This window comes from Salmo trutta, chromosome 27 (genome assembly GCF_901001165.1).
Source record: "Salmo trutta chromosome 27, fSalTru1.1, whole genome shotgun sequence".
In the NCBI taxonomy this organism is placed as follows: domain Eukaryota; kingdom Metazoa; phylum Chordata; class Actinopteri; order Salmoniformes; family Salmonidae; genus Salmo; species Salmo trutta.
Window position 1 is genome coordinate 39,848,439 of NC_042983.1, and position 25,224 is coordinate 39,873,662.

The following is a 25,224-nucleotide window of genomic DNA, read 5'->3' on the forward strand; positions in this document are numbered from 1 at the left end:
AGTAGGCAGCCTGGTCAACAGAGTAGCAGAGAGGGCCTCTGAGTGGTTCCCCAACTCCCACATCCCCATCTCCACTCTGCTGCCCCGCAAAGACTTTCATCCCCGTACCATTCAGAAAATCAACGCTGACATCACCAGAGGGTGTGGCCTACTCCCGAACGTACACGTTGCTCACCACCCCAACAATCACCCCAGAGCATCTGCACCACCACTCCCACCTGAGGAAGCAGACAGTAGGGATGTTTGCCAAGTCTCTAAAGGACGTGGCACTTGGTAGACAAACACCCCATGCCGCACTGGACAGAGGAGCACCCAGAGACCCCTACCATACTACTAAGGAGCCCCAGGCCCCAGTAGACTATATGATCACAGACATGGACCCTTTCTCTCTCAGCTCATTCACTGTCAAGCCACTAACACCTCTGTCTGATCACAGCCAAATTACGTTGTTCCTCAAAAGAACAGACATGGAAACAACCACACATTCACAGCCCAGTAAGCTGTACAACATCAGAAATTCATACAGATGGGCCCAAAACAGCACAGAAGATTACCAGAAAGCAACCTGGAACCAAAATATCCAAACACTCTTAGATAACTTTCTGGATACCACATTCACTCACAGTAAAGAAGGCATCAATCTAGCAGTACGAAACATCAACTATATATTCAGGCAAACGGCAAAAGAAGCACAATTGAAATTGATAAAAAAACAAAACAAAAAAAATCACAGATGACAACTGGTTTGATGCAGATTGTAAAATTATAAGGAAAAAACTTAGAACACTATCCAACCAAAATCACAGAGACCCAAATAATGGTGAATTACGCCTTCATTACTGTGAGACTTTAAAACTCTATAGACGTACACTCAGAACCAAAAAAGCACAGTACAACAGCAAGCAGCTGACACTAATTGAGGAGTCCATAAACACAAACAACTTTTGGCAAAATTGGAAAAACTAAAAAAATCTAAACAAGAGGAATTAGCGATACAAAATGGTGGCATATGGACAACCCATTTCAAAACACTCTACAACACCGTTCAAATTGACACAAACGCAGAACAACGCCAAATTCATGAGAAGTTGAATGGATTAGAAAAAGCTATAAAGGACAATCAAAATCCATTGGACTCCCCAATTACTGACCAGGAGCTCTATATGAAACTTCAGGCTCTCAAATTTAAAAAAGCATGCGGACCTGATGGCATCCTAAATGAGATGCTCAAAATCACTAGTGCAAAATTTAAATTGGCTATATTAAAACTGTTTAATTTGATCCTGAGTGTAGGTTATTTCCCTGACATTTGGAATCAAGGACTCATAACCCCAATCTTTAAGAATGGAGACAAATTTGATCCTAACAATTACAGAGGCATTTGTGTGAACAGTAACCTGGGGAAGGTTTTCTGTAGTATCATCAATGTAAGAGTTCTAAACTTCCTTAATAAGCACAATGTCTTGAGTAAAAGCCAAATTGGATTTATACCAAAACATCGCACAACTGATCATATTTACACCTTACACACCCTGATAGATAAACATGTCAACCAAAATAATACCAAAATATACGCTTGCTTTATCAACTTCCAAAAAGCATTTGATTCTATTTGGCATACAGGACTGTTCTACAAAGTTATTGAAAGTGGTGTAGGGGGTAAAAGATATGACATAATTAAATCAATGTATACTGGCAATACGTGCAGCATTAAAATTGGTAAGAAAATAACAGAATTCTTTAACCAGGGGCGGGGCCTTCGTCAGGGTTGCAATCTGAGCCCTGCACTCTTCAATATTTACATTAACGAATTGGCCACTATTCTAGAAAAATCCTCAGCCCCTGGTGTTAGTCTCCACAATTCAGAAGTTAAATGCCTACTCTTCGCAGATGACCTATGCCTGCTGTCACCCACAGCACATGGCCTACAGCAGAGCCTGGACCTGCTAGAGCAGTACTGCCAGACCTGGGCCCTGGCAGTAAACCCCAAAAAGACTAAAATAATGATTTTCCAGAGAAGATCCAGATCTCAGGGAATTAGACCAAAGTTCTCAATTGGTACAAAATATATAGAGTACTGTACACACTACAATAACTTAGGTTTAAAAATAAGCTCAACAGGACACCTTAATGAGGCAGTGAATGAACTGAGAGAGAAAGCACGCAGGGCATTCTACGCCATTAAAAAGCAAATTCAAATTGAAATACCTATTAAAATTTGGCTAAAACTAATTGAATATGTCATTGAACCAATTGCACTTTATGGCAGCGAGGTGTGGGGTCCACTTGCAAAACAAGATTTCATCAAATGGGACAAACATCCCATTGAAACCATACATGCAGAGTTCTGTAAGATTCTCCTACATGTCCAGAGGAAAACTACAAACAATGCATGCAGGGCAGAATTAGGCCAATATCCACTAATAATAAAAACTAAAAAAAGAGCAATTAAGTTTTGGAAACATCTAAAATACAGTGACCCCCTCTCATATCATTACCAAGCCCTGTAATGCCAAGAGCTGAGCAAAGAAAAGAGTCCCCTCATCCAGCTGGTCCTGGGGCTGAGTTCACAAACCTGTTCTACTAACACACTGAAGCCTCAGGACCAGAACATCCAATCAATCAGAATAAACCAAATTACAACACAGTCAAAACAAAACTACATTGCTTATTGGGAAACACAAGCACAAACACAAAGCAAAATGCAGTGCTATCTGGCCCTAAATCGACAATACACTATGGCTAAATATTTGACCATGGTTACTGATCAAAACCTTAGAAAAACCTTGACAAAGTACAGGCTCAGTGAGCACAGCCTTGCCATTGAGAAGGGTAGACACAGGAAAACCTGGCTCCCTGTAGAGGAAAGGCTGTGCAACCACTGCACAACAGCAGAACCTGAGACGGAGCTGCATTTCCTGACAACATGTCAAAAATATAAAACAATTAGAGAGTGTCATTTCCCAAAATTTGAAACCCTTATTCAAGGTTTCAAAGACCTCTCTGTTGAGGATAGGCTACCCGTCCTGTTGGGGGAGGACGCAGCGAGCTGTGGGTTGGCAGCGCACTACATTGCTGCCTGCCATAAGTTGAGGGACAGTGTCTGACAGACCAATAAACCTGCACATGTACTCTACTGTATGGCTATTGTTATTGTTGAATGTATGGTTATTTTGACCCTTGGTTATTGTTGTTACTGTTGTCCCGTTGACCATTTTGATTCTCATTTTTATATTGTAAATATACAAAATAAGCTTTGGCAATATGTACATTGTTACGTCATGCCAATAAAGCGAATTGAATTGACAGACAGACAGAGATACAGAGAGAGAGAGACAGAGATACAGAGAGACAGAGAGAGACAGACAGAGATACAGAGAGACAGAGAGAGAGAGAGAGAGAGAGAGATACAGAGAGACAGAGAGAGAGACCGAGAGAGAGAGAGAGAGACAGAGAGAGACAGACAGAGATACAGAGAGACAGAGAGAGAGAGAGAGAGGGGGAGAGATAAAGAGGGAGAGAGTATGAGAGAAAGAGAGAGACAGACAGAGATACAGAGAGACAGAGAGAGAGACCGAGAGAGAGAGAGACAGACATAATGGCAGGTTAGTCATGTATTCCCTGTGTAGTTAGGGCTCGACTCACATCTTATACCTGTGCAGTGACTCAATATGTAAACGTTCCACTTACCTGCCATTGTAAATGACTTTCATTAGTAGTGACCTATTCTATCAGTGACACCATACAATTCAACAAAAATATCCTTCCCACTTAGATGACTCAACACAGCTCTAAATGATACCCCTCTACACAATTCAACTGTTTATTTCCTTCTTACAGAAGGATGCCCCGTATGTTCTGTATTAGTCTTGGTCCTGAGTGTAGTCGTTCATCAAGGGACAACAGCTCTCCACTTTACTCTAGTGTAACATGGTAAAGCACACTGATTGAGCTCCGCAGGCTGGAAAACATCCACCAGCCTACTGATAACAACAACTCCTGACTTCTCATTCATTCTAGAGTTGGGCTCAAGGGTTGGGCTCAATTCCAATTGAAGGCAGTCACTTTTTAAATAAATAGCTTCTCCGTTTTCAGTTTATCAAGAAGTCATTGAAAATAAATGCCTTTTTTTTCTATTATTGAATTGTATTTTCAGTGTACTTCCTGAATCGACTGCCATAAATTTGAATTGACCTCAAACCTCATCCATTCACTGGTCCAGCCCTCCAATTGACCCGGTTTAGAATGGACCCTGCCCCCCCCGGGGAAAGGGAAAGGGCTGCTCTCAAGACATTATGTGACTCATCGCTGGAGACCAGGGTTCAATCCCAGAGTCGACCGTTCAGACATTCTCCCCTCTTTACATCTTGTCATTTCTGATCTGTCTTAATAGAGGGTGGAAAGACCCTGCTCCTAACAGAATGTAGAGTAGTACACAGCACATACCAGTGGGCGACCTGTTATTATAATAGAGTACTGTAAGAGAAGCGTTCTTAACTAGCCATGTCTACTCTAGACATTCAAGGTTTTCCCTCTGTGGTAGTCATAGCAGCAGTTAGAATCACTGTAATAGGAAAGGCACACAAAACATTCTAATCCAAAAGGTTTAATAGAATCGGCTTGTGGTTCACACCCAAGGTGCTAAGAAAACTATAGGTAGAGTACTTTATTGTTAAAGATATCACTGCAAAAAGAGATTATTTCAACGTGAATTGCTAAAATCCACAAGTCTGGGTAGAGGTTTAAACACACACACACACACACACACACACACACACACACACACACACACACACACACACACACACACACACACACACACACACACACACACACCCCTCCACGGGAAAACACTGAAGGAGAGCACTTTTCAACTGCAACACAAAACTCTAATACACACACTCATGTGTGTTTCTGCACTACTAAAGCTGTTAGACAGAGACTGGACCGTCTGAACCTGTCTGCCCTGGTCTCTACCAGTGGTGGAAAAAAGACCCAATTCTCATACTTGAGTAAAAGTAAAGATACCTTAATTTAATAGAAAATGACTCAAGTAAAAGTAAGAGTCACCCACTAAAATACTACTTGAGTAAAAGTCTAAAAGTATTTGGTTTTAAAATTGTGTTCATTTATTACAAAAGTAAAATGCAATTGCTAAAATATACTTAAGCATCAAAAGTAAAAGTGAAGTTATAAATCATTTTAAATTCTTTATGTTAAGCAAACCAGACGGCACCATTTTCTTTCTTTTTTAAGTCACGGATAGCCAGGGGTACACTCCAACACTCAGACATCATTTACAGATAGCCAGGGGCACACTCCAACACTCAGACATCATTTACAAACGAAGCACGTCTTTAGTGAGTCCACCAGATCAGAGGCAGTAGGGATGACCAGGGATGTTCTCTTGATAAGTGTGTGAGTTGGACCATTTTCCTGTCAAAATGTAGCAAGTTCTTTTGGGTATCAGGGAAAATGTATGGAGTAAAAAGTACATTATTTTCTTTAGGAATGTAGTGAAGTAAAAGTTGGCAAAAATATAAATAGTAAAATAAAGTACAGATACCCCAAAAAACTACTTAAGTAAAAATACTTGAAAGTACTAAAGTACTTTACACCACTGGTCTCTACCACAGCTTACCTTCTTCATGCCCACTGTGGGGTCAATCTATCCAGAGGGACAGAAAATGAAATAGAAAACAGAAAAGTCAAGGGGGATAAGACAGTTGAGTGGACTGAGGTTAGCAGAAACCACATAATCACAATCATATTTTATGTGATTTACATTACAATGTGTTAAATAAAGCACAGTGTGTTCTCGCTTCTAATGGTATTGTATTGGGGGGGTTGAATACTGTATTGTATTGGGGGGGGGGGGGTAGAACACTGTATTGTATTGGGGGGGTAGAACACTGTATTGTATTGGGGGGGTAGAATACCATATTGTATTGGGGGGTAAAATACTGTATTGTATTGGGGGGTAGAATACTGTATTGTATTGAGGGGGTAGAATACTGTATTGGGGGGTAGAATGCTGTATTGTATTGGGGGGGGTAGAATACCATATTGTATTGGGGGGTAAAATACTGTATTGTATTGGGGGGGAATGAAAAACTAATGTATTGGGCGGGAATGGAATACTGTATTTTATGAGGGGGGGATGTAGAATATTGTATTGGGGGGTGTAGAATACTGTATTGTACTAGGGGGACTGGAATACAGTATTCTATTAGTGGGGATGCAGATTATTGTACTGGGGGTATGGAATAGTCCATTGTATTGGGGGGGGGGGGGGGGGTAGAATACTGTATCGTATTGGGGGAGTAAAATACTGTATTGTATGGGGGGGGGGTAGAATACTGTATTGGACGGGAATGGAAAACTGTATTTTATGAGGGAGGGATGTAGAATATTGTATTGGGGGGTGTAGAATACTGTATTGTATTGGAGGGTTGTAGAATACTGTATTGTATTGGGGGGTAGAATACTATATTGTATTAGGGGGTGTAGAATACTGTATTGTATTGGGGAGTGTAGAATACCGTATTGTATGGGGGGGATATATTACTGTATTGTATTGGGGGGGAAGATTACTGTATTGTTTTGGAGGGATGGGTGTAGAATACTGTATTGTATGTGGGGGGGGGTTGTAGAACACTGTATTGTATTGGGGGGGGGGTGTAGAACACTCTATTGTATTGGGGAGTGTAGAATACCGTATTGTATTGGGGGGTGTAGAATATTGTATTGGGGGAGGGGTGTAGAATATTGTATTGGGGGGATGTAGAAAACTGTATTGTATTGGGCGGGAATGGAATACTGTATTTTATGAGGGAGGGATGTAGAATATTGTATTGGGGGGTGTAGAATACTGTATTGTATTGGAGGGTTGTAGAATACTGTATTGTATTGGGGGGTAGAATACTATATTGTATTAGGGGGGTGTAGAATACTGTATTGTATTGGGGAGTGTAGAATACTGTATTGTATGGGGGGGATATATTACTGTATTGTATTGGGGGGGAAGATTACTGTATTGTTTTGGAGGGATGGGTGTAGAATACTGTATTGTATTGGGGGGGGGGGGGGTGTAGAACACTGTATTGTATTGGGGGGGGGTGTAGAACACTATTGTATTGGGGAGTGTAGAATACCGTATTTTATTGGGGGGTGTAGAATATGGTATTGTATTGGGGGAGGGGTGTAGAATATTACCTCCCTTATCTCACATCATTTGCTCACATTGTATATAGTCTTATTTTTTTTCTACTGTATTATTGACTGTATGTTGTTTACTCCATGTGTAACTCTGTGTTGTTGTATGTTGTCGAACTGCTTTGCTTTATCTTGGCCAGGTCGCAATTGTAAATGAGAACTTGTTCTCAACTTGCCTACCTGGTTAAATAAAGGTGAAATAAAAAATAAATAAAAAATGTAGAAAACTGTATTGTATTGGGGTGGATAATAATGTATTGTTTTGGGTGGATTGGTGTAGAATACTGTATTGCATTGGGGGGAATAGATTATTGTATTGAGGGGGTGGAGAATAATGTATTGTTTTGTGGGGAGGGATGTGGAATACTGTATTGTATTGGGGGTGTGTAGAAAACTGTATTGTAATGGGGGGTAGAGACTAATGTATTGTATTGGGATGGGAATAGATTATTGCATGGGGGTAGAATACTGTATTGTATTGGGGGGGTGTACAATATTGTATTGTAAGGTAGAATACTGTATAGTATTGGGCGGGAAATAGATGATTGTATGGTATGGGGGGGGTGTAGAATACTATATTGCATTGGGGGGGAAATATATAATTTTATTGGGCGGTAGAATACTGTATTGTATTGGGGGGTGTAGAATACTGTATTGTATTGGGGGGAAATATATTATTTTATTGGGCGGTAGAATACTGTATTGTATGGGGGGTGTGGAATGCTGTCTTGCATTGGGCGGGGTAGAATACTGTATTGGGGGCGTGTAGAATACTGTATTGTACTGGGGGGTAGGTTACTGTATTGTATTGGGGGGGTGTAGAATGCTGTATTGTACTGGGGGGTAGGTTACTGTATTGTATTGGGGGGGTGTAGAATGCTGTATTGTACTGGGGGGGGTCAATTACTGTATTGTATTGGGGGGTGTAGAATGTTGTATTGTATTGGGGGGGTGTAGAATGCTGTATTGTATTGGGGGGGTGTAGAATGCTGTATTGTATTGGGGGGGTGTAGAATGCTGTATTGTATTGGGGGTGTAGAATGCTGTATTGTATTGGGGGGGTGTAGAATGCTGTATTGTATTGGGGGGGTGTAGAATGCTGTATTGTATTGGGGGGGTGTAGAATGCTGTATTGTATTGGGGGGTGTAGAATGCTGTATTGATTGGGGGGTGTAGAATGCTGTATTGTATTGGGGGGGTGTAGAATGCTGTATTGTATTGGGGGGGTGTAGAATGCTGTATTGTATTGGGGGGGGTGTAGAATGCTGCATTGTATTGGGGGGGTGTAGAATGCTGTATTGTATTGGGGGGGTGTAGAATGCTGTATTGTATTGGGGGGGTGTAGAATGCTGTATTGTATTGGGGGTGGGGGGGGTGTAGAATGCTGTATTGTATTGGGGGGGGGGGGTGTAGAATGCTGTATTGTATTGGGGGGGTGTAGAATGCTGTATTGTATTGGGGGGGTGTAGAATGCTGTATTGTATTGGGGGGTGTAGAATGCTGTATTGTATTGGGGGGGTGTAGAATGCTGTATTGTATTGGGGGGTGTAGAATGCTGTATTGTATTGGGGGGGGTGTAGAATGCTGTATTGTATTGGGGGGGGTGTAGAATGCTGTATTGTATTGGGGGGGTGTAGAATGCTGTATTGTATTGGGGGGTGTAGAATGCTGTATTGTATTGGGGGGGTGTAGAATGCTGTATTGTATTGGGGGGTGTAGAATGCTGTATTGTATTGGGGGGGTGTAGAATGCTGTATTGTATTGGGGGGGTGTAGAATGCTGTATTGTATTGGGGGGGTGTAGAATGCTGTATTGTATTGGGGGGGTGTAGAATGCTGTATTGTATTGGGGGGGGGGGGGTGTGTAGAATGGAAAGGAAACAAAGGAAAGGACATAAATAAGACAAATGACATTAAACTATGATGATCAATATGTAACAGACTCATATACCAGGTAAGGATCAATATGTAACAGACTCATATACCAGGTAAGGATCAATATGTAACAGACTCATATACCAGGTAAGGATCAATATGTAACAGACTCATATACCAGGTAAGGATCAATATCTAACAGACTCAGATACCAGGTAAGGATCAATATGTAACAGACTCAGATACCAGGTAAGGATCAATATGTAACAGACTCAGATACCAGGTAAGGATCAATATGTAACACTCATATACCAGGTAAGGATCAATGTGTAACAGACTCATATACCAGGTAAGGATCAATATGTAACAGACTAATATACCAGGTAAGGATCAATGTGTAACAGACTCATATACCAGACAAGGATCAATATGTAACAGACTCATATACCAGACAAGGATCAATATGTAACAGACTCAGATACCAGGTAAGGATCAATATGTAACACTCATATACCAGGTAAGGATCAATGTGTAACAGACTCATATACCAGGTAAGGATCAATATGTAACAGACTAATATACCAGGTAAGGATCAATGTGTAACAGACTCATATACCAGACAAGGATCAATATGTAACAGACTCATATACCAGACAAGGATCAATATGTAACAGACTCATATACCAGACAAGGATCAATATGTAACAGACTCAGATACCAGGTAAGGATCAATATGTAACAGACTCATAAACCAGACAAGGATCAATATGTAACAGACTCATATACCGAGTAAGGATCAATATGTAACAGACTCATAAACCAGACAAGTATCAATATGTAACAGACTCATATGCCAGACAAGGATCAATATGTAACAGACTCATATACCAGGTAAGGATCAATATGTAACAGACTCATATACCAGGTAAGGATCAATATGTAACAGACTCATATACCAGGTAAGGATCAATATGTAACAGACTCATATGCCAGACAAGGATCAATATCTAACAGACTCATATACCAGGTAAGGATCAATATGTAACATAGGTGAGGTTAGGGCTGTGGCGGTAATACGGTCACCGTAACAGCCCTAAGTAGGTTTTAATAAACCCACCAATCGGAGGGATTCTCAATCTTATTAACAGATCCCTGTGACTCAGGCTGATTTAGGGATTACATGTCTCTCTCTCTCTGTCACGGCTCAAATGAGAACAATTCAGCGAGCCAGAACTGAACCGTTTCCTGAATGGGAAATTGCTGAGTCACTGGGCAATCACTCAGCAGTTATTGAACAGCAGTAGCCTATGGCACTCGCGCTAATGATAATCTTCCTGGAAACCTCCTAAATGGGACCCTATTCCCTAGGTAGTGCATAGGCTCATAGGGCCCTGGTCAAAAGTAGTGCACTATTTAGGGAATAGGGTGCCATTTGGGACGCATTTCCGTATTTAGTCGAGCACACTCATTCACTTCCTCGCTCCCTAGGGTAAGGGCTGTGCATATGGAACTGGAAATACGTTTCCCTCTCATTTGTCATGTGCTGTATACACTGATGTGTGCCGTATAGGCCTGAGTCTTTACCGTGCGTCTACTGTTGCTCTAGTTCTCAGTATTGTCTGTATGAAGAGGGAGGGAGGGCTGTATTGACCTAGAGGATGAAGAGGGAGGCTGTATTGACCTAGAGGATGAAGAGGGAGGGCTGTATTGACCTAGAGGATGAAGAGGGAGGGCTGTATTGACCTAGAGGATGAAGAGGGAGGGCTGTATTGACCTAGAGGATGAAGAGGGAGGGCTGTATTGACCTAGAGGATGAAGAGGGAGGGCTGTATTGACCTAGAGGATGAAGAGGGAGGGACAACTCTATTAATATATTACTGTCACTCTAAATACAAATCCACAACACCATCTCTAAATCCACAACACGTTCTCTAAACAGGGAGGGGGTTGGTTTAAATCCACAACACCTTCTCTAAACACTGGTTTAAATCCACAACACCATCTCTAAACAGTGGTGTAAATCCACAACACCATCTCTAAACACTGGTTTAAATCCACAACACCATCTCTAAACACTGGTTTAAATCCACAACACCATCTCTAAACACTGGTTTAAATCCACAACACCATCTCTAAACACTGGTTTAAATCCACAACACCATCTCTAAACACTGGTTTAAATCCACAACACCATCTCTAAATCCACAACACCATCTCTAAACAGTGGTGTAAATCCACAACACCATCTCTAAACACTGGTTTAAATCCACAACACCATCTCTAAACACTGGTTTAAATCCACAACACCATCTCTAAACAGTGGTGTAAATCCACAACACCATCTCTAAACACTGGTTTAAATCCACAACACCATCTCTAAACAGTGGTGTAAATCCACAACACCATCTCTAAACAGTGGTTTAAATCCACAACACCATCTCTAAACAGTGGTGTAAATCCACAACACCATCTCTAAACAGTGGTGTAAATCCACAACACCATCTCTAAACACTGGTTTACATCCACAACACCATCTCTAAACACTGGTTTAAATCCCCAACACCATCTCTAAACACTGGTTTAAATCCACAACACCATCTCTAAACAGTGGTGTTAATCCACAACACCATCTCCAAGCAGTGGTGTAAATCCACAACACCATCTCTAAACAGTGGTGTAAATCCACAACACCATCTCTAAACACTGGTTTAAATCCACAACACCATCTCTAAACACTGGTTTAAATCCCCAACACCATCTCTAAACAGTGGTGTAAATCCACAACACCATCTCTAAACACTGGTTTAAATCCACAACACCATCTCTAAACAGTGGTGTAAATCCACAACACCATCTCTAAACAGTGGTGTAAATCCACAACACCATCTCTAAACAGTGGTGTAAATCCACAACACCATCTCTAAACACTGGTTTAAATCCCCAACACCATCTCTAAACACTGGTTTAAATCCACAACACCATCTCTAAACAGTGGTGTAAATCCACAACACCATCTCCAAGCAGTGGTGTAAATCCACAACACCATCTCTAAATCCACAACACCATCTCTAAACAGTGGTGTAAATCCACAACACCATCTCTAAACACTGGTTTAAATCCACAACACCATCTCTAAACATTGGTTTAAATCCACAACACCATCTCTAAACACTGGTGTAAATCCACAACACCATCTCTAAATCCACAACACCATCTCTAAACACTGGTTTAAATCCACAACACCATCTCTAAACACTGGTTTAAATCCACAACACCATCTCTAAACATTGGTTTAAATCCACAACACCATCTCTAAACAGTGGTGTAAATCCACAACACCATCTCTAAACACTGGTTTAAATCCACAACATCATCTCTAAACAGTGGTGTAAATCCACAACACCATCTCTAAACAGTGGTGTAAATCCACAACACCATCTCTAAACAGTGGTGTAAATCCACAACACCATCTCTAAACAGTGGTGTAAATCCACAACACCATCTCTAAACACTGGTTTACATCCACAACACCATCTCTAAACAGTGGTGTAAATCCACAACACCATCTCTAAACACTGGTTTAAATCCCCAACACCATCTCTAAACACTGGTTTAAATCCCCAACACCATCTCTAAACACTGGTTTAAATCCACAACACCATCTCTAAACACTGGTTTAAATCCACAACACCATCTCTAAACACTGGTTTAAATCCACAACACCATCTCTAAATCCACAACACCATCTCTAAACAGTGGTGTAAATCCACAACACCATCTCTAAACAGTGGTGTAAATCCACAACACCATCTCTAAACAGTGGTTTAAATCCACAACACCATCTCTAAACAGTGGTGTAAATCCACAACACCATCTCTAAACAGTGGTGTATATCCACAACACCATCTCTAAACACTGGTTTAAATCCACAACACATCTCCAGTGAGGGGGTTGGTTTAAATGCACATCAATCAAGAGATTGGATATAGCGAAGACTGCATACGGATATACTATGAACACCACAACATACCACACACCACACACCACACACCACACACACACCACACAACACAACACACCACATACAGTACGTCCTCACTTAAAAGTAGCACCATACCGCAGCACAGCTTGCAGGATGCTGTAGTACGGTACAGCATGTCACAGTGCATGACGTCAGAGTATTTTAATGTCAACCATTGTTGCCATTAATGTCGAACCACCATATTTGGCATCTTCGAGGGCGTCTTTATGAAGCTTGTTGGAGCTTGCTTACTTTTCCAAGTAGTAAGAGCGAGAGAGAGTCCAGCTGTAGTCCAGTGTGCCACTCGTACACAGACCGGAAACTCTTGCACCTGTACAGTGGTAATATGGTTGGACACTTCTTCCAGTATACAACTGAATAAAGAAGACACCATGTAAAAAAAAAAAGTCCTATGCTGAAGACTGCTGTACTGTGTATAAACATTATATCAGTAAAGGTCATGCTCCATGGAGAGTACACTCACTCACCCACTACACAGCAGTGCCAGAATGTGTTGTCTGTTGTCTGTCAACCACGTCTGAACTACTGTGAATAAACTCACTAACATCAAGCAGTTTTTTTATTATTACTTCCAATGAATCCTGTGCTTAGATACTCAAAGAGTCAGCCTACCCCAAAGACCCATAAAGCAACCGCACACACACACTCGTTCTCTCACTCACACATTGTCATGGTTTAGGGCAGAGACACAGACACACCGATTAGGTTAGGTTGGGATTAACCATTTGTAAAACAGACCTATCTGGTATTAACCAAACAGTAATTGACAAAATATGAATTTGTTTGATCCACAAGTGCAGTCTGTCTATACGGCCGTTACATTTTCACCTTCGCCATTAATCTAAGGTTAATATCTCCCAATATCAAATTGGTGAGGCCGATACGATGCTGATATATTCCATTATCCCACTAGTATTCACCAGAGTCATATATACAGTTGGGGATTCAAACCAGCAACCTTTTGGTTACTGGCCCAACGCTCTGAACCTCTAGGCAACCTGCCGACCCTGCAATGATAATACAGGGCTCTCATGGGTGGTAGTTCGCCTAGTAGTTGGGAGCGTTGGGCCAGAAACCAAAAGCTCGCTGGTTTGAATCCCCGAGCCGACTAGGTGAAAAAAATGTTGATGTGCCCTTGAGCAATGCATTTATTCCTAACTGCTCCTCCTGTAAGTTATTGGAGAGCTTCCTTCCTGTAGGTTTTCACACCAAACCCCAGTTGTAATTTACTTCATTCAGATTATCAACCAGCTAATTTTTAGAATCAGGTGAGCTAGATTAGGGTTGGAGTGAAAGCCTATAGGACGGTAGCTCTCCAGGAACAGGCTGTATATCTACGATGATATATACTATTATCCCACTAGCATCCAGCTATCTGAAGGCATTCAATTGTACGACTGTCTACGTATCCCCCTTTCCCTATTTCCTCACTGTTATCTCGATTGCTAATATCTACTATTATCCCAGTTGCATCCAGCTATCCCTCACTGTTATCTCCAATACCAACATCTACTATTATCCCACTAGCATCCAGCTATCCCTCACTGTTATCTCCAATGCTAACATTTACTATTATCTCATTAGCATCCAGCTATCCCTCACTGTTATCTCCAATGCTAACATTTACTATTATCTCATTAGCATCCAGCTATCCTTCACTGTTATCTACAATGCCAACATCTACTATTATCCCACTAGCATCCAGCTATCCCTCACTGTTATCTCCAATGCTAACATTTACTATTATCTCATTAGCATCCAGCTATCCCTCACTGTTATCTCCAATGCTAACATTTACTATTATCTCATTAGCATCCAGCTATCCTTCACTGTTATCTACAATGCCAACATCTACTATTATCCCACTAGCATCCAGCTATCCCTCACTGTTATCTCCAATGCTAACATTTACTATTATCTCATTAGCATCCAGCTATCCCTCACTGTTATCTCCAATGCTAACATTTACTATTATCTCATTAGCATCCAGCTATCCTTCACTGTTATCTACAATGCCAACATCTACTATTATCCCACTAGCATCCAGCTATCCCTCACTGTTATCTCCAATGCTAACATTTACTATTATCCCACTAGCATCCAGCTATCCTTCACTGTTATCTCCAATGCTAACATTTACTATTATCTCATTAGCATCCAGCTATCCTTCACTGTTATCTACAATGCCAACATCTACTATTATCCCACTAGCATCCAGCTATCCCTCACTGTTATCTCCAATGCTAACATTTACTATTATCTCATTAGCATCCAGCTATCCCTCACTGTTATCTCCAATGCTAACATTTACTATTATCTCATTAGCATCCAGCTATCCTTCACTGTTATCTACAATGCCAACATCTACTATTATCCCACTAGCATCCAGCTATCCCTCACTGTTATCTCCAATGCTAACATTTACTATTATCCCACTAGCATCCAGCTATCCTTCACTGTTATCTCCAATGCTAACATTTACTATTATCTCATTAGCATCCAGCTATCCCTCACTGTTATCTACAATGCCAACATCTACTATTATCCCACTAGCATCCAGCTATCCCTCACTGTTATCTACAATGCCAACATCTACTATTATCCCACTAGCATCCAGCTATCCCTCACTGTTATCTCCAATGTTAACATCTACTATTATCCCACTAGCATCCAGCTATCCCTCACTGTTATCTCCAATGCCAACATCTACTATTATCTCATTAGCATCCAGCTATCCCTCACTGTTATCTCCAATGCTAACATTTACTATTATCTCATTAGCATCCAGCTATCCTTCACTGTTATCTACAATGCCAACATCTACTATTATCCCATTAGCATCCAGCTATCCCTCACTGTTATCTCCAATGTTACTATCTATCGACACTCTTCCTTTTCCTTTTCTCTGATCTGAATAAAGTCTAATATCTTCAGATGTTAGTCATCGCCCAGCGTGGAGATAAGATTAACCCATTCCACCAGCCCTCCCCCTGTGGAGAGGCAGATACAACATTTTGGCACGCGCTCACATTCAATTATCTGCAGGCTCCCTGCTAGTCAGTAGTCTATTATCATCTCACTTTAGAGGAAGGAGGGAAGACATTACGCTGAGGAGCTGTTGTAAATCTCTTAAGTGGCTTTTTGGAACTCTGTGAGCTCTGTGAGAGTAGTTTGATAAGGACATTTGATTGCTGCCACTAACGGCACTAACTGTAGGGGAGACAGAAGTGTGTGTGTGTGTGTGTGTGTGTGTGTGTGTGTGTGTATAGGGGGAAGGGCTGGAGTTTGGGTGGTTACATGGATGCAGAGGGATTTTAAAGGAACCGGTATACACATAGCCATCTTTACCCAGAACCCCCCTCACTTCTGAACCAGCAGATTGATGACGGGATGGAGAGAATAAAAGAGAGGGCAAAATGAAGAGATTAAAACCATCCCCATGACACGTATGGTTAGGTTGCAGGTTGCTCACATTATATACATATATACTCAGTGGACAGTTTATTAGGTACACCCATTTAGTACCGGGTCAGACCCAAGAACAGACTGAATTCTTCGGGACATGGATTCCACAATGTGTCAGCAACATTCCAATACGCACACAGTCAGTTAGGAAAGCAAAGGCTAGCTTTTTCCAAAAAGTTTTGGGACACGGTGAAGTCCATGGAGAATAAGAGTACCTCCTCCCAGCTGCCCACTGCACTGAGACTAGGAAACACTGTCACCACTGATAAATCCACAATAATCGAGAATTTCAATAAGAATTTCTCTACGGCTGGCCATGCTTTCCACCTGGCTACCCCAACCCCCGGCCAACAGCTCTACAACCTCCGCAGCAACTTGCCCAAGCCCCCGCGCTTCTCCTTCACCCAAATCCAGAAAGCTGATGTTCTGAAAGAGCTGCAAAATCTGGATCCCTACAAATCAGCTGGGCTAGACAATCTGGACCCTCTCTTCCTAAAATGATCTGCTGCCATTGTTGCAACCCCTATTACTAGTCTGTTCAACCTGTCTTTCGTATCGTCCAAGACTCCTAAAGATTGGAAAGCTGCTGCGGTCATCCCCCTCTTCAAAGGGGGAGACACTCTAGACCCAAAGTGTTACAGACCTATATCCATCCTGCCCTGACTTTCTAAAGTCTTCGAAAGCCAAGTGAACAAACAGATCATCGACCATTTCGAATCCCACCGTACCTTCTCCGCTATGCAATCTGGTTTCCGAGCTGGTCACGGGTGCACCTCAGCCACGCTCAATGTCCTAAATGAGATCATAATCGATATCATAATCGATAAAAGACAGTACTGTGCAGCCGTCTTCATCGACCTGACCAAGGCTTTCGACTCTGTCAGTCACAGTATTCTTATCGGCAGACTCAACAGCCTTGGTTTCTCTAATGACTGCCTTGCCTGGTTCACTAACTACTTCTCAGATAGAGTTCAGTGTGTCAAATCAGAGGGCCTGTTGTCCGGACCTCTGGCAGTCTCTATGGGGGTGCCACAGGGTTCAATTCTCGGGCCGACTCTTTTCTCTGTATATATCAATGATGTCGCTCTTGCTGTGGGTGATTCTTTGATCCACCTCTACGCAGACGACACCATTCTGTATACATCTGACCCTTCTTTGGACACTGTTCAGTGTTAACTTAGCCTGTTTGTATTGAGCATAATGTTTAGTGTTAGTTTAAGCCTGTTTGTACTGAGAATATTGTTTTGTTAATTTAAGCCTGTTTGTATTCAGCAATAATATTTAGTGTTTAGCTTGAATATGTAGTTTGTATATGGAACATCATATTTAGTGTTAGCTTTAATATGTAGTTTGTACTAAAGCACTATGTTCTATATACAAACTACAGGCTAACACTATGTTCTATATACAAACTACAGGCTAACGCTGTGTTCTATATACAAACTACAGGCTAACACTATGTTCTATATACAAACTACAGGCTAACGCTGTGTTCTATATACAAACTACAGGCTAACACTATGTTCTATATACAAACTACAGGCTAACACTATGTTCTATATACAAACTATAGGCTAACGCTATGTTCTATATACAAACTACAGGCTAACACTATGTTCTATATACAAACTACAGGCTAACGCTATGTTCTATATACAAACTACAGGCTAAAGCTAACGCTACACACTATGTTCTATATACAAACTACAGGCTAACACTATGTTCTATATACAAACTACAGGCTAACACTATGTTCTATATACAAACTACAGGCTAAAGCTAACGCTACACACTATGTTCTCAGAGTATTGATTCTCACCTGTTTAGCCCCCATGCACTCAAACATCTTCTCCAACAAGACCCGCATCTGTTGTATGTTATTCATCAACACACAGGGCTGAGAGAGAGAGAGAGAGAAAATAGGGAGAGATCAAAAATAAAGTGTGTGAGAGGATAGAGATTCAGAGGGAAACAGGGAGAAAGAGAGACAAGGAGAGAGAGCGGGAGAAGAGAAAAAAAGAGAGGAAGAAAAGAGGAAAACAGAACAGTAAGTTAGAGAGATGTTTTATAAAATACAGTACATGAACTGTAAAGAACATAGAGAGACCTTCAGAAATAAGCTTAGTGAGTGGGCTTTATACAGCATCAGGTCCCTTTGAACACTACTCACTATCTTCTCCTTCTGGCAGTAGGAGGGGAACTCCTTGGACAGGATAGCACAGTACTGCATCAGCACCTTGGTGATGGTCTGGAGACAGAGAGAGATGTCAACAACCTCAGTTCATTGTGTTCTACAGTACCTGACCATCACTGGCCAACACTGGCTACATCAAACCCATTCTATTCCCATTTGTTGAGTATTTTCTGTACTAAACCCTTATCTCAACTCAGGAAGATTTCTCTGACAGACCAAGAGAACAAGTTGTGAATACAATGAATCTACATGTTACAGGGTTTTTGTGTAACTGGAATGGCTAGATGCATATCAAAACCCCACCATATTCACTGACTGTACAAAACATTAAGAACACCTTCCTAATATTGAGTTGCACCCTTTTCCCCTCCAGAACAGGCTCAATTCATCGGGGCATGGACTCTACAAGGTGTCGAAATCGTTCCACAGGGATGCTGGCCCATGTTTCCTACAGTGTCAAGTTGGCTGGATGTCCTTTGGGTGGTGGACCATTCTAGATACACATGGGAAACTGTTGAGCGTGAAAAACCCAGCGGCGTTGCAGTTCTTGACACAAACCAGTGTGCCTGGCACTTACTATCATACCCTGTTCAAAGACACTTAAATATTTTATCATGCCCATTCACCCTCTGAACGGTACACATACACAATCCATGTCTCAATTCTCTCAAAGCTTAAAAATCCTTCTTTAACCTGTCTCCTTCCCTTCATCTACACTGATTGAAGTGGATTTAACAAGTGACATCAATAAGGGATCATAGCTTTCACCAGGATTCACCTGGTCAGTCTATTTCATGGAAATATGTTTTGTACACTCAGTGTAGTTTTCCTGAAATAACTAAAACTGGCCAAGAAAAACCCAACAAAGAATGTCCCTTCTCTCTGTGAAATAGTTTCCCTTTGCTGAGTCAGCCCTGAAGATGTAGCCCTCGCACTCCAACCCCCCCTCTCCAACCCCCCAGCTCCAACCCCCTCCCTCTCCTCCATCCTTATACATAAAACATCAGCAGCTCCTTCCTGTATTAACTTTGTTTGTTTTCCATCTCTCGCCTCAGAAGTCTAATTTCTCAGAGTCATTAACTACAGCCCTCTGGGCTAGAGAGAGAGAGAGAGAGGAGATACAAAGAAAGAGGGAGAGAGAGAGAGAAGGATACATAGAGGGGGAGAGAAAGGGAGATGGAGAGAGAGAGAGGGAGAGAGAGAAAGAGGGAGACCGCAGCTCAGAGCGATGGCTTGCATTACCCATTCTTACTTAATGAGTTTGTATCGACCTCCTATCACACACTGTTGTCAGCCACCACTGGCTTTCCATCCTGCAGGCTTATTAGGACCAGCTCAATCCCAAATTCATGGCATTAATGTAAATAATACTAAGCATTCATAGAAACAGTGACCATGCATAAGGCTTCTGTCATGTGTTTTCAGATTGCTGAAAGTGCTGGGAAGTGTCTATGATAATAGTATCTCGTCACTTCCGGGCTCCCGAGTGGCGCAGCGGTCTAATGCACTGCATCTCAGTGCAAGAGGCGTCACTACAGTCCCTGGTTTGAATCAGGCTTTATCACATCCGGCCATGATTGCGAGTCCCATAGGGTGGCGCACAATTGGCCCAGCATCGTCTGGGGTAGACCGTCAATTGTAAATAAGAATTTGTTCTTAACTGACTTGCCTAGTTAAATAAATAAAAAAATCTACCTCTTCCCTGCATCAAAGTGTTTATCTTGCTGTTAACGACGTCAATACATGCTTCATTATGTAGTTTCTCTGTTGGGAAATAAAGTAAATAAATAAAGTTGGTTGGAAACCTTGGCGAAGCGTCTGTTGTAGTGGGCCTGGACCTTGAGGTCTGGACAGTCTAGTTTCCTGATGATCTCAAAGCTCTGGTTGAGCTGGGTGAAGATATCCACTACTGAACTGGAGAACAGAGCATGCTCCGACGTCTGCTGGAACTACAGCAGGAGGAGAAAAATAGAGAGGTCATTGGTCATGGTTTAAAAGGTCAGTCGATTATCCGCACTTTTCTACAATTTCTGCAATTGCAAACTCATAGGTGTGGCGGATGAATCAGAATTAGTTGGGTAATATAGATAATTAAGATGTTTTATTTTTATAATATGCTTATGTGAGATTGTCTTCATATGTGAATGTATCTGTTAAACCATGTGAAGGGATGGCGTGATTAATGGGGAACCAATTACTTGTCTCCACAATGTCTGTGCGCAAGTCACTCCCTCCTTTGGCGTTGGGGGAAGGTGTATGGCAGTGTCTGGACCATTGTATGTCCCCTCTGATGTTGCACTTATCTTGGGATAGTGTATGACCTAGAGGCTCACTCCCCTCAGTGAGCTTGTCCAGGAGTGGAGTCAAGAGGGGGTTTACTTGAGATGGGAGTATCTAGAGTTGTCAATTGATTTATGCTATTGGATGAGCTAATGGTTCTGTTCTATACTGTACCAGGGAGAGACGGTTCCAGTTTGGGGTAGGAGGACCAGACACTGGTCTATACAATGAACACTGTTGACACAGCAGTTGCTGTCTGCTATGTTTTAAAGATATCTTTCATACAAAACTTAACCTTGTGATCCATTCTATGTATCTGTGGTTCGTCATGTACGTTGAGAGGGGTGTATCTTGGCTATAAAAGATCTTTGTACTTTTGTGTAGTCACTTTTCAATGGTTCATTAGAGATAGCGCATGATTGAAAGTCAAAGTGCTTTTGCAAAAGCATCTTAATTATTAAAGATGTAGTTTTAAGTATAACTCTGACTGGTGTGTGAAGTTAGTAACTCTCCTCATTTGGTAATGCAGAAATTAGCCACCACATAGGATATTTGTAAGTATTGGCTGGAGGGTGTGGAGGCCCCTCACCGCTTCCCTCTTGTCCCTCTCTAGAGCTCCATGCATGAACTCCATGGACACATCCTCGTTCTCACCCAGCCACTGAAGGACAAATGGCAAAAACCACCTGGAGAGAGAGAAGAAGGAGAAGGGCGGGACGGAGTAAAACAGAAAGAGAGGGAGAGATAGAGCGAGAAACAGAGCCAAACGGAAAGGGAAAGTTAAATCTATGCACAATACAATTAAGATATTCTGTGAGAATGTGAGACAGAAGCAAGTAGCTGTCAGAGATAAAGAGAGAGAGAGAGAGAGAGAGAAAGAAAGAAAGAAAGAGAAAGAAAAAAAGAGAGGGAAAAAGAGATGGAAAGACTTCTACAACAACCGTATATCCAACCCATCTTCCCCAGCTATACAGATGGCCCCCCAACACACCATATCTCCTGAAACATCTCCACACTTTTTATAATTTCATAGAACTCAAATTCCACCCTAAGGAGCGCAGAGAGCATCCCATTAAATAATAGTAAAGGGTATATTATCCCTCCACCTTTGACCCTGTTCCTCCTTTGCCTGAGCAAACAGAAAATTCAACAATGCACATTTGGCCTATTTGGCTTTTTCTTTATTCGAATACCTGTACCCCAATATAAACATCCTAACAGTAAACTCCACCCCCAACCTCTCACACAGACATTCCAACAGAGACTTTAATGGCATTAAGGATCCAACCCTTTTTTTACATTTTTTTGCCTAAAATGACATACCCAAATCAAACTGCCTGTAGCTCAGTACCTGAAGCAAGGATATACATTTTCTTGATACCATTTGAAAGGAAACACTTTGAAGTTTGTGGAAATGTGAAATTAATGTAGGAGAAAATAACACATTAGATCTGGTAAAAGATAATACAAAGAAAAAAACATGAGCTTTTTTCTTTGGGGGGGACCATCATCTTTGAAATGCAAGAGAAAGGCCATAATGTATTGTTCCAGTCCAGGCACAATTAAAATTTTGGCCATTAGATGGCAGCAGTGTATGTACAAAGCATTAGACTGATCCAATGAACCATTGCATGTCTGTTCAAAATGTTGTATCAAGACTGCCCAAATGTGCCTAATTAGTTTATTAATACATTTTCAAGTTCATAATTGTGCACTCTCCTCAAACAATAGCATGGTATTCTTTCGCTGTAATAGCTACTGTAAATTGGACAGCGCAGTTAGATTAACAAGAATTTAAGCTTTCTGCCCATATCAGATATGTCTATGTCCTGGCATTTTTTTTGTTATTTACAACCTTATGCTAATCACATTAGCCTATGTTAGCGGGGGACACCAATCCCGTAGAGGTTTGGCGCACACAGAAAACACATGAATCACAGTTTCACTCATGACACAGACCCATGCCAACCAGCTGTTAGTGGCCAGGGCTCCATGTAGAACCCTACACTGGAGGTCCTCTGACGTTTTTAGCATTGAGAGTTTGTAGAGCCCCCTCCATCTAAAACCCACCATACCCTCTGCACCACATACCCACTGCCACTGATGTGCCTTCACTCCTGTTAAACTCCTAATCTTCCTTACCTTAATGCAAAGGTTGTAGATGGCTTTACCTCCCACCCCCACAAACTACCCCAGGCTCAGAGTGTTAAAATCTAACAAGTCCCCCAGACCTCCTTGCCAGTCCCCTGTCTCTGCCGTCACCTGCAGTGGCAGAAACATTGGTAGCCCCTCCCCCTTTGGCCGCTCAAACATCCCCCCTTACTGGCTCAGACATAGCCCCCTGGACCTCCCCCAGGAATCTTTCCAGCTGCCTAGAGATGTTAGTCCTGTTTGTTGTGCCAGGAATTCCGGGGTTTTCCACCCCTCCTCCCCCAGCAGCCGCAGGTCACCCAGCATTAGTAAACCCACTGCCGTCAATTGCCTCTGCAGGGTGGCCGACTGAACCCATCTCAAAAGGATGGCTTGATTGTGGATATAGGCTCCTCCCACACCCACACCCACAGCTCAGGCTCCACACCCCCTTCTCGTGCGGGCCTTAGCAGCTGCCAGGCCCTCTGCACTGCAGAGTAAAAATCAGCGAGACCTGCTGTACTCAGCCTCTCCAGCCTCATGAGGAACAGCTGCCGGTGCAACCCTAATCCGCATGCTCTCCTCTGCAGTGCGCATGCTGGTTTCCTCCAGCCGACATCAGTATGGTACAGCAGTCTCTGCGCTGCCTTTAGTCGGAATGCAGCCACCCTGCTCTCCAGTTCCACCAGGCCCCGTCCTCCTTCACATACGGACATAAACAAAAGTGCCGCCCTCAGCCAATAATTTGCTCGACCAGAAAAAATCCACCAGCTTGCGTTGTAGGTCTGCGAGCAGACCGGCGGGGAGGTTGAGGACATCCAGTTATGCTACAGGGAAGATGCCGCCAGGATGTTAATTATCAGCACCCTCCCTCTATGTGACACTTGGGACAGGAGCCACCTCCACCTAGGCCAGTCTTGACACCACTGCCTGTGACAGCCCCTCCCAGTTCTTCCTGACCCACCTCTCCGAGCCCAGGTACACCCCAAAAATGTTAAGCCCTTCACAACTCCACTGTCACGTCCTGGCCAGTATAAGGGTTAATTGGTATTGTAGTTTGGTCAGGACGTGGCAGAGGGTATTTGTTTTATGTGGTTCAGGGTGGTGTTTTTGTTGTAAGGGCATTTGATTTAGTATTCCGGGGGTTTTGGGCACTGTTTGAGTTTCACGTATTTCTATGTTGATCTAGTTAGTTGTATGTTTATGTTTGGTTAATTGGGGTAGACTTCCAATTGAAGGCAGCTGTGTGGTGTTGCCTTTGATTGGAAGTCCTATATTAGTTGGGTGTGTTTGTCTGTTTAATGGTGGGAGATTGTTCTGTGTTTAGCCTTGTGCCTTGCCAGACTGTCTGTAATTCGTGAGTTGTTTTTTTTGTGTTCTTTTTGATTTAATAAATGTTCAAAATGAACAAACGCAGTCCTGCTGCATTTTGGTCCGCCTTCACCGACGATAACCGTGACACCCACTGCAAACCCCTGGAAGCAGAGGGGGGACCCTTTCCCTCCATGCCCCAGATAACAGAGCTTTGCTCTTGCCCCAGTTCACCTTAGCTGACAAAGCTCCCTTGTACACCTTCAGACTGGTCTCCAGTGCCTGCATATCTTGACTATCCCTGACCATCCCTGACCATCACAGAAACATCATCTGCATATGCTGACACTGCTATTCCTGTCAGCACATCCATGCCTGTCCAGCACACTCCCTACAGTCTCCTGCGTAGCAGTCCTAAAAAAAGCTCAATGTCTAGTGTGTATAACTGCCCAGATAGAGGGCATCCTTGTCTAATGCCCCGTCTCACCCAGACTGGCCTACTGAGCCCCCCTCCCACCTTAACCATACATGATGCCCCAGCATACAACAGCTTCACACATGTCAAAAAACTCTTCCCAAACCCAAACACAGACATCACTTTAAACAGATACTCATGGTCCACTCTATCAAAAGCCTTCTCTTGGTCTAAAGAGACCAGTCCAAAGTTCACATTAGAAACTCTCGACAAGTCCAACATGTCCCTGATTAGGAAC

The 25,224-nt window shown here is 42.3% G+C and overlaps 1 protein-coding gene across 3 annotated transcripts in view; it reads right to left on the reverse strand.

Moving 5' to 3' along the window:
* LOC115165021 (protein unc-13 homolog B) overlaps nucleotides 1-25,224 on the reverse strand; it is a 108,501-nt gene that overhangs the window by 9,204 nt on the left and 74,073 nt on the right. For all 3 annotated transcript variants that reach the window (XM_029718034.1, XM_029718035.1, XM_029718033.1), the window contains 4 exons: nucleotides 21,660-21,756; nucleotides 20,596-20,739; nucleotides 18,767-18,844; nucleotides 18,416-18,493 (listed from right to left, as the gene is read on the reverse strand). In XM_029718034.1, the coding sequence (XP_029573894.1) occupies nucleotides 18,416-18,493; nucleotides 18,767-18,844; nucleotides 20,596-20,739; nucleotides 21,660-21,756 (397 nt within the window). The remainder of the gene's footprint in view (nucleotides 1-18,415; nucleotides 18,494-18,766; nucleotides 18,845-20,595; nucleotides 20,740-21,659; nucleotides 21,757-25,224) is intronic.